General features: G+C 45.8%; 1 protein-coding gene across 3 annotated transcripts in view; it reads left to right on the plus strand.

The window, feature by feature from the left end:
- The window catches only part of timeless (timeless circadian clock), a 72262-nt gene extending 61377 nt beyond the window's left edge, over window positions 1-10885 (plus strand). For all 3 annotated transcript variants that reach the window (XM_078534723.1, XM_078534725.1, XM_078534724.1), the window contains exons 25-30: window positions 5347-5415; window positions 5769-5887; window positions 7054-7240; window positions 7611-7686; window positions 8840-8919; window positions 10565-10885. In XM_078534723.1, coding sequence (XP_078390849.1) covers window positions 5347-5415; window positions 5769-5887; window positions 7054-7240; window positions 7611-7686; window positions 8840-8919; window positions 10565-10698 — 665 coding nt within the window. In that variant the 3' untranslated portion in view covers window positions 10699-10885. The remainder of the gene's footprint in view (window positions 1-5346; window positions 5416-5768; window positions 5888-7053; window positions 7241-7610; window positions 7687-8839; window positions 8920-10564) is intronic.
- Window positions 10886-11103: the final 218 nt, after the last annotated feature.

Raw genomic sequence — 11103 nt, forward strand, 5'->3', positions numbered from 1 at the left:
GGACAAACAAGCAGTGATAGGAGCAGATAATCAAAAGATGTCACAGATAAAGGAACAAAGAGGTGTTGAAGGTGGTGATATTATCTAAGAGAATGTGCTAATTAAGAATGGATGGCAGGACACTCAAGGTACAGCTCTAGTGGGGGTGGGGTGGAAAGACTGACAGGGCATTACAGGTATAGATTTAAAAATAATGGAAATAGGTGGGAAAAGAAAAATCTATACAAAATATTGGAAAAAACAAAAGGGAGGGGGAAGAATCGGAAAGGGGGTGGGGATGGAGGAGGGAGTTCAAGATCTAAAGTTGAATTCAATATTCAGCCTGGAAGGCTGTAAAGTGCCTAGTCGGAAGATGAGGTGCTGTTCCTCCAGTTTGCGTTGGGCTTCACTGGAACAATGCAGCAAGCCAAGGACAGACATGTGGGCAAGAGAGCAGGGTGGAGTGTTAAAATGGCAAGCGACAGGGAGGTTTGGGTCTTTCTTGCGGACAGAACTCAGGTGTTCTGCAAAGCGGTCGCCCGGTTTACGTTTGGTCTCTCCAATGTAGAGGAGACCGCATTGGGAGCAACAAATACGGTAGACTAAGTTAGGGGAAATGCAAGTGAAATGCTGCTTCACTTGAAAGGAGTGTTTGGGCCCTTGGACGGTGAGGAGAGAGGAAGTGAAGGGGCAGGTGTTGCATCTTTTGCGTGAGCATGGGGAGGTGCCATAGGTGGGGGTTGAGGAGTAGGGGGTGATGGAGGAGTGGACCAGGATGTCCCGGAGGGAACGATCCCTACGGAATGCCGCTGGGAGGGTGAAAGGAAGATATGTTTGGTGGTGGCATCATGCTGGAGTTGGCAGAAATGGCGGAGGATGATCCTTTGAATGCGGAGGCTGGTGGGGTGATAAGTGAGGACAAGGGGGACCCTATCATGTTTCTGGGAAGGAGGAGAAGGCGCGAGGGCGGATGTGCGGGAGATGGGCCGGACACAGTTGAGGGCCCTGTCAACGACCGTGGGTGGAACACCTCTGTTAAGGAAGAAGGAGGACATGTCAGAGGAACTGTTTTTGAAGGTAGCATCATCAGAACAGATGCGACGGAGGCGAAGGAACTGAGACAATGGGATGGAGTCCTTACAGGAAGCGGGGTGTGAGGAGCTTTAGACGAGGTAGCTGTGGGAGTCGGTAGGCTTGTAATGGATATTGGTGGACAGTCTATCACCAGAAATTGAGACAGAGAGGTCAAGGAAGGGAAGGGAAGTGTCAAGAGATGGACCATGTGAAAATGATGGAGGGGTGGAGATTGGAAGCAAAATTAATAAATTTTTCCAGGTCCCGACGAGAGCATGAAGCAGCACCGAAGTAATCATCGATGTACCGGAGAAAGAGTTGTGGGAGGGGGCCGGAGTAGGACTGGAACAAGGAATGTTCCACATACCCCATAAAGAGACAGGCATAGCTGGGGCCCATGCGGGTACCCATAGCCACACCTTTTATTTGGAGGAAGTGAGAGGAGTTAAAGGAGAAATTGTTCAGTGTGAGAACAAGTTCAGCCAGACGGAGGAGAGTAGTGGTGGATGGGGATTGTTCGGGCCTCTGTTCGAGGAATAAGCTAAGGGCCCTCAGACCATCCTGGTGAGGGATGGAGGTGTAGAGGGATTGGACGTCCATGGTGAAGAGGAAGCGGTTGGGGCCAGGGAACTGGAAATTGTTGATGTGACGTAAGGTGTCAGAAGAATCACGGATGTAGGTGGGAAGGGACTGGACAAGGGGAGAGAGAATGGAGTCAAGATAACGAGAAATGAGTTCCGTGGGGCAGGAACAGGCTGACACGATCGGTCTACTGGGACAGTCCTGTTTGTGGATTTTGGGTGGGAGGTAGAAGCGGGCCGTCCGAGGTTGGAAGCTGTGGAAGGAAGATCTCCAGAGGAGATGAGGTCAGTGACAGTCCTGGAAACAATGGCTTGATGTTCAGTGGTGGGGTCATGGTCCAGGGAGAGGTAGGAGGAAGTGTCTGCGAGTTGACGTTCAGCCTCCACGAGGTAGAGGTCAGTGCGCCAGACAATAACAGCACCACCCTTGTCAGCGGGTTTGATGACAATGTTGGGGTTGGACCTGAGAGAACGGAGTGCAGTAAGTTCAGAGAGAGACAGATTAGAATGGGTGAGAGGAGCAGAGAAATTGAGACGACTAATGTCACGTGACTAATGTCACGTCAGAGGAACTGTTTTTGAAAGTGGCATCATCAGAACAGATGCGACGGGGGTGAAGGAACTGAGAGAATGGGATAGAGTCCTTACAGGAAGCGGGGTGTGAGGAGCTGCAGTCGAGGTAGCTGTGGGAGTCGGTAGGGCTTGTAATGAATATTGGTGGACAGTCTATCACCAGAAATTGAGACAGAGAGGTCAAGGGAGGGAAGGGAAGTTTCAGAGATGGACCATGTGAAAATAATGGAAGGGAGGAAATTGGAAGCAAATTTAATACATTTTTCCAGGTCCAGATGAGAGCATGAAGCAGCACCGAAGCAATCATCGATGTACCGGAGAAAGAGTTGTGGGAGGGGGCCGGAGTAGGACTGGAACAAGGAATGTTTCACATACCCCATAAAGAGACAGGCATAACTGGGGCCCATGTGGGTACTCATAGCCACACCTTTTATTTGGAGGAAGTGAGAGGAGTTTAAGGAGAAATTGTTCAGTGTGAGAACAAGTTCAGCCAGACGGAGGAGAGTAGTGAACGGTGAAGAGGAGGCAGTTGGGGCCAGGGAACTGGAAATTGTTGATAAGATGTAGGGTGTCAGAGGAATCACAGATGTAGGTGGGAAGAGACTGGACAAGGGGAGAGAGAATGGAGTCAAGATAGCAAGAAATGAGTTCCGTGGGGCAGGAACAGGCTGACACGATCGGTCTGCCGGGACAGTCCTGTTTGTGGATTTTGGGTAGGAGGTAGAAGCGGGCCGTCCGAGGTTGGGAGACTATGAAGTTGGAAGCTGTGGAAGGAAGATCTCCAGAGGAGATGAGGTCAGTAACAGTCCTGGAAACAATGGCTTGATGTTCAGTGGTGGGGTCATGGTCCAGGGGGAGGTAGGAGGAAGTGTCTGCGAGTTGACGCTCAGCCTCTGCGAGGTAGAGGTCAGTGCGCCAGACAACAACAGCACCACCCTTGTCAGCAGGTTTGATGACAATGTCAGGGTTGGACCTGAGAGAACGGAGTGCAGCAAGTTCAGAGAGAGACAGGTTAGAGTGGGTGAGAGGAGCAGAGAAATTGAGACGACTAATGTCACGCCGACAGTTCTCAATGAAAAGATCAAGAGAAGTTAAGAATCCAGAAGGAGGGGTCCAGGTGGAGGGAGAATATTGGAGGTGGGTAAAAGGATCCGTTGAACGGGGAGAGGACTCCTGCCCAAAGAAGTGAGCACGGAGACGAAGGCAGCGGAAGAAGAGTTCAGCATTGCGCCGAGCCCGAAATTCATTGAGATGAGGGCGCAAGGGTATGAAACTAAGTCCTTTGCTGAGCACTGAACGTTCAGCATAGGAGAGGGGAAGGTCAGGGGGTATGATGAATACACGACCGGGGCTGGGATTGGACGATGGGATGGGGACAGAGGGACAGGCAGGGGTGGAGGGTCTGTAATGAAGTGTTTTTCATTTATTCACTGGCTAGATCAGCATTTATTGCTCATCCCTTGCCCTTGAGAAGGTGGTGATGAGCCGTCGCCTTGAACCGCTGCAGTTCCTGTGGTGTAGGTACACCCACAGTGCTGTTAGGGAGGGAGTTCCAGGATTTTGACCCAGCGACAGTGAAGGAACGGCCGATATATTTCCACGTCAGGATTGTGAGTTGCTTGGAGGGGAATTTCCAGGTGGTGGTGTTCCCATCTATCTGCTGCCCTTGTCCTTCTAGTCACGAGTTTGGAAAGTGCTGTTGAAGGAGCCTTGGTGAGTCGCTGCAGTGTATCTTGTAGATAGTACATACTGCTGCCACTGTGCATTGGTGGTGGAGGGAGTGAAAGTTTAAATGGTGGATGGGGCGCCAATCAAGTGGGCTGCTTTTTCCTGGATTGTGTTGAGCTTCTTGAGTGTTGTTGGAGCTGCATTCATCCAGGCAAGTGGAGAGTATTCCATCACACTCCTGACTTGTGCCTTGTAGATGGTGGACAGGCTTTGGGGAGTCAGGACGTAAGTTACTCTCTGCAGAATTCCCAGCCTCTGACCTGCTCTTGTAGCCACAGTATTTGTATGGCTAGTCCAGTTCAGTTTCTGGTCAATGGTAACTCCCCAGGATGTTAATGGTGGGGGATTCAGTGATGGTAATGCCATTGAATGTCAAGGGATGATGGTGAGATTCTTTCTTGATGGAGATGGTCATTGCCTGGCACTTGTGTGGCACAAATGTTACTTGCTACTTATCAGCCCAAGCCTGAATGTTGTCCAGATCTTGCTGCACTTGAACATGAACTGCTTCAGTACCTGAGGAGTTGTGAATGGTATTGAACATTGTGCAGTCATCAGCAAACATCCCCACTTCAGACCTTATGATGGACGGAAGATCATTGATGAAGCAGCTGAAGATGGTTGGGCCTAGGACACTACCCTGAGGAACTCCTGCAGTGATGTCCTGGGACTGAGATGATTGACCTCCAACAACCACAGCCAACTTCCTTTGTGCTAGGAATGACTCCAATCAGTGGAGAGTTTTCCCCCTGATTCCCATTGACTCCAGTTTTGCTAGGGCTTCTTGATGCCACATTCGGTCAAATGCTGCCTTGATGTCAAGGGCAGTCACTCCCACCTCACCTCGGGAGTTCAGCTCTTTTGTCCACGTTTGGACCAAGGCTGTAATGAGGTCAGGAGTTGAGTGAACGTCAGTGAGCAGGTTATTGCTAAGCACATGCTGCTTGATAGCACAGTCGACAACACCTTCCATCACTTCACTGTTGATCGAGAGTAAACTGATGGGATGGTAATTGGCCGGGTTGGATCTTTCATGCTTTTTGTGGACAGGATGTAGCTGGGCAATTTTCCACATTGTAGGGTAGATGCCAGTGTTGTAGCCACTGTTGTAATGTAAGAAACCCTGTCATTACCATTGCAAAATCTGGATACTTTTCTATTTATGGAAGTGGAGGAGAATTTAAATAGCAGTGACTTATTTTGATACCAATATTTATTTCCGACAATTCTTAACTCTTTGTCTCCTCAATCTTGTTGCTTCTTTTCTTTCTCTCATTACTCATTGAAAGGGTTGTGGAGACTCTTCTAAAACTTGGGTTTTAATCTGGAACAAAAGCCTGGACAGGTCCAAGCAACATGTGGCACTTGAGTACAATGGATTAAAAAAATTAATTTCATTTTCTGATTACAGGTCTGTCAGGCCCTCTTCTGTGGCTGCAGAACTGCCTCAACAGAACAGCAGACAAGCGAGAAGACGATGGTTAGTACTTTATTACAATTCCTGATCTAAAGACACTGTACTTTTATCATGTTGATTCATGCACACTATTGCTGATGTCCTATGCTGGAGCATCAATCAAACTGGAACTTAATTTTAAGAACACTTCTGATGTATCTGCCACACGCATGCAGAGTAACCCAGCTGAGTTTCTGAGTGAATGTTTCATGCTGGGTAGGAAAATCTGAAGGAGTTGTAGGTCTTTATGTGCTATTGGTAGCAAGTTTCAGAATAACATAAGCAGAAAGACTTTTTTTCAGTAAAGTGTGAAAGTTTCTGGCTTTGGCTGCAGAGCTTCCATGTTTCAGTATTCTGTAAAACTGATTTCTATGCAGGGACCTCGATTGCAGTCCCGCTTGTCCCTTTGTCTGAAGACAATGAAGATGCTATGGAGCATGAAGTGTTCCAGAAACTTCTGAAGAAAGTTGGAATTCGACCTCCTGCTGATGAACAGGTAAACTAAGTGAAGTGCAAGGGCATGTGAATGCTAACTAAATAATAGTCTAGATAAAAATTAGACTAAAACAGACTGTAAACTATAAGATAAAAGCAAAATACTGCAGATGCTGGAAATCTGAAATAAAAACAGAAAATGCTGGAAAAGCTCAGCAGGTTTGACAGCATCTGTGGAGTGAGAAATAGTTAACGTTTCGAGTCTGTATGACCCTTCAGAGCTAAAGAGAAGTAGAAATGTGGTGAAATATATACTGTTTAAGTGGGGGTGGAACGGGTGAAGCTGGATAGAAGGTCAGTGATAGGTGGAGGCAAAGGAGAGATTGACAAGATGTCATGGATAAAAAGACAAAGGGAGTGTTAATGGTAGTGGTAAGGGCTAAAGGAGGTGCTGATAGTGGCATTAAGGTAAGAAAGCAGAATGTGTTAATAATAGGTATGTAAACAATAGATTTTTTTGCATTCTTCCTGTGATTGCAACAACATGTGTTTTAATAGATGTTGCTCATATTGCCAGCACTATGGTTTAAACATTAACAGTATTTGCAATTAGCACTTAAAGCACTGCAGCTCAATGTACTCATCTGGGTGCTGATGTCTGTCAGACTATAATGGTCACCACCAGGTCATATGCTCCTGCTATAAGCCTGTTTTTATGCATCAAAGGCCATGTATCTCTGTGATGTAAATTTCATTCCTTCCTATTACACTAGGTCACCTATTGAAACTGTTGTACTGTTACTTACATGATATTTTGGGAAGCATACGTTAATGATCCATTACAAACTTCAGAATTGGGAGATTTTAGTTTTTAACTGTCGGCTGAGGCTCAGTGGGTCGCATTCTTGCCTCTGATTCAAAGTGGTTGGTTCAATTCCCACTCCAGAGTCTTGAGTACAACTGGGGCTGTGACACCCAGTGCAGTACTGAGGGAGTGCTCCACTATTGGAGGTGCCGTCTTTCAGATGATTTGTTAAACTGAGGCCCCGTCTGCCCTCTCTGGCGGACATAAAAGATCTCATGGCCAGTATTTTGTAGAAGAGCAGGGGAGTTCTCCCCTGGTGTCATGGGGCCAATATTTATTCCTTGCCAACATTACTGAAATTAGGTTATCTGGTCTTACCTACAATTATTTCTATATGTGATGTTCCTTTGTATTTATTTTAGGAATCTTTCTGGCGTATTTCTGCTAACCTGAATTTTCAGCAGTTGCGCAAGATTGCTTCAGTTATTGCCCTGCAGGATGGTGGAGGAGAGGCAGTGGAACGAGATGAAGATGTTAGTGCGGACCAGAGGTCTGAGGCCTTACGAACTCTGGTGATGGCCAGGGAGAAGAATGCTACCCCTACTAAAGGTATCAAAATAATTTTGAGTTGCTTTGCAACTGAAAGTTCTGGTTTTGTGTTTTAATTCTTGGCTTGCTGCAGGTTTATTCATCCTTTGAAAGTTGGTAACTGTGATGATGCTCCAACCTATTGTGTGTTGAATGGTAGATGCGCGCCCACAGTTTTCAAACAACTGGCCCTGTCTCGGGGAGCTACTGAGTAAGATGTTTCCCTCATCCTTCCCCTGGTAGGCAATTCTAAGACCATTAAGTTGTAGTTATGAAGTGAGGGTCACACAAGTTAAAAACAATCTAAAGTAGCAGGGAGAGAATTTTTGAAATGTTTTCTCTTGCCTGGTCTGTACACCTCCTGACATTTGCACCTTTTTATATTTTACAGGTGGCGATGATGAATCTGAAGAGAGAACCAGGCGAGCTCATGAGTCCACCTCTGGATCAGACAGTGACACCAAAAGGCAAGTGATGAACAATATCCTTTGGCTTGTAAGCTGTAGTACACTGAACCTGGTGGTACACTGCCAGTGATGTGTCATGGAATGGCGAGGCTCCCTTCTATAGACTGCTGAGGAGAGAGGAGGAAGTGATAGAATAAACAGTCTATTTCGGATGTTCTTACTAGTTGATTACAAGCAGAGCACTACCTGCACAGAAGAATGGATGGTGCACTGGGCTGCTTTCGTCTCTGTCCGATGGAAAAACATTTTCTCTTGGCTGGTTTGAAGAATTCTAAGTGGACTGCATTTGTGAAGGTTTTTAACAGTTGCTGGTTGGTTTCAATCCACAGCATAAAACTGATTGGCAATCTCACTGAGACCACAAAACATGTTTGGTGTGGGAAATGTCACACTGGCACAGCAAGGGGTGTTCTTCAGTGATTGGAGGTTAAGGCATGTTAGTGAAGCATAGTAAAGGAAGTTTCACCTTGTATCTTATCGATGCTGTACCTGATGTAGGAGTGCTTACTACTGACCTCAAGTGTAATAGACTGACCTCTATTAGGACAAAAAAACTATACCTCAATCAGTGAAATGGGGTGGAGTGGCTGAGAAAGAGACACAAGTGTAAATTAAACCTTTTTGTTCAATAAAAGGTAGAGGAATATTTTGGTATCTCACTGTAGACAAATTATGAAATGAATATTTGCTGCTTCTCCAGCTCTTTGGTTTGCGGAGCAGACCGATACACAGTCTCTACACCTTGAAAGGGATAGTTGAGATTGCGCCACTGTAATTATACTCCGTGTTAGATGTAGGGATGTATCCACATCACCTCCACTTAGAATGTTCCCTTCCTCTCCCTACATTGCAACAGTGACTAGACTTTCGGAAGTACTTTATTGACTATAATGTGCATTGGGACGTTCTGAGGCCATGAAAAGTGCTCCATGACCGTATCATTGAGATCTTAAACTGTACATATTGCTGTGTGAATACATGTCCTAGCACTGTGACACTGCAAGCCGAACATGTCACGCTGTTGCAGTGCCCTAAACTTTAAAGTGTTTGTGAAAGGGACCTTTCAGTGATCGGTAGCTTTGCTCAGTAACTTTGATGATGAGCTGTGCTGGTCCTGTGTGAATTAAAACCAGGTTATATTTCACTGTTACAGTTATGGTGAGAAGACCAAACCCAAACATCTGCTAAAGCGGAGTCGCCTGCTCGATAGCGATGACGAAATGGATGACAGGGGTAAGATTCTGTTTTTCTTGAAAAACCTTTTTAAGATGCAGTAGTTTTTTTCTCTCTTAGACTCATCTTCTCTTGTAGATAAAGATCTCTTGACAAATATCAGTATTGCACCAGAATTCGTGCACATTTTTGACTCTGCAAATGCAATCCTTCTTTCCACCACCTCCCCATAATGCCTATATTACTCAAAGCCTAAAATTGGAGCATTCTGTTTGTAGATCCTCTGTTAGAGGGCAATGTGAATTGTAGCTGCATGATTTTTCATCACAATCATATAAAGGCAAATTACTGCGGATGCTGGAAATCTGAAACAAAAAGTGCTGGAAAACCTTAGCAGGTCTGACAGCATCTTTGGAGAGAAAGACAAAAGTTAACATTTCGAGTCTGTATGACTCTTCCTCAGAACTAAAGAGAAGTAAAAATATGGTGAAATATATACTGTTTAAGGGGGGGTGGGACGGGGGTGGGACAGGGGAAGCTGGATAGAAGGCCAGTGATAAGTGGAGGCAAAGGAGAGATTGCAAAAGATGTCATAAACAAAAGGTCAAGGGGTGTTGATGGTGGTGATACTGGCTAAAGGAGGTACTAATGGTGACGTTAAGAGTAGAAAGCAGGATGAGCAAGTGACAGATGGCCCTAATGGGGGAGGGGACAGTGTGGGAAAAAACGATCGAAGTAGGCTAAAAGGTGGGGATAAAACAATGACTAAAAATAGAAATAAATTTTTAAAAATAATAATAAAAATAGGTGGGGAAAAATATATATATAAAAATGGAAAAATAAATATTTTTAAAAAGGGGATCAAAAAGGGATGAGGATGGAGGAGAGAGTTCATGGTCTGAAGTTGTTGAACTCAATGTTAAGTCCGGAAGGCTGTAAAATGCCTAATCAGAAGAGGAGGTGCTGTTCCTCCAGTTTGCGTTGAACTTCACTAGAACATTGCAGCAAGCCAAGGACAGACATGACATGAGAGCAGGGTGGTATGTTGAAATGGCAAGCGACAGGGAGGTCTGGGTAATGCTTGCAGACAGACCAAAGGTGTTCTGCAAAGCGGTTACCCAGCTCGGTGTCTCCAATGTAGAGGAAACCGCATTGGGAGCAACGAATGCAGTAGACCAAATTGAAGGAGGTGCAAGTGAAATGCTGCTTCACCTGAAAGGAGTGTTTGGGCCCTTGGACAGTGAGGAGAGAGGAGGTAAAGGGGCAGATGTTGCCCCTTCTGCGATTGCATGGGAAGGTGCCACGGGAGGGGGTTGAGGTGTTGGGGGTGATGGAGAAGCAGACCAGGGTGTCCCAGAGGGAACGGTCCCTGCGGAATGCCGACGGGGGGTGAAGGGAAGATATGTTTGGTGGTGGCATCATGCTGGAGTTGGTGGAAATGGCGGAGGATGATCCTTTGAATGCGGAGGCTGATGGGGTGAAAAGTGAGGACAAGGGGGACCCTATGATTTTTTATCACAATGGGAGGGCATGAGGTCACAATAATAAACCAAGTTGTGCTCCGTTTCCATAGAAGGGCACAGAATTGGAAAGCCTACAGCAGCCAGCTATTAAAACAGTATGGGTAGCAGCTGGGGCGTGTTTTGCACATGGACAGGAATCTGTTGATTCCATGGTTTTAATGGTCTTGAATGTGGACTTTCAGATGAGGAAACCGTTGAAGTGGAGGCGATGGAAGACCCCGATGCTGACTCTGAGGGGTCTGACTCCAAAGTCACCCACAGACTGATTAAAAGGCGGCGGCGAGCAATTGATGATGATGTTGATGATGAGGATTAACCACAATGAATTTAGTCTTTTTGAAATGATTTTGAACACTGGGTCAAACCAAAGGCTGAACATCCCCGAAGATTCGGAAACAATCAAATATATACCCTACACACGCTATTTCAAACCACCTGTGTGTGCACTCACATGGGTTTAAAAAATTAATTTAAAACAAATAAAAAGTGAAATGTATACAAAGTGAGAAGAAAATGACGAGATTGTACAGGTTTCTTGATCCACAGTCACCTTGCGAAAATGAAAAGGGAGCACAGTCGATTTATGGAGAGACTTCGTAGTTATTCTGGTTGTATTGCTTGATGCAGGTTGACTCCTTATCCACTTCAAACGAATGTGTGTGTGTGTGTTCTTTGAGGGAGAGTGTTTTGTGTTTTCATGTTCTGACATTTGCTTCCCCCA

The sequence above is a fragment of the Cetorhinus maximus genome, chromosome X, assembly GCF_964194155.1.
Source record: "Cetorhinus maximus chromosome X, sCetMax3.hap1.1, whole genome shotgun sequence".
In the NCBI taxonomy this organism is placed as follows: domain Eukaryota; kingdom Metazoa; phylum Chordata; class Chondrichthyes; order Lamniformes; family Cetorhinidae; genus Cetorhinus; species Cetorhinus maximus.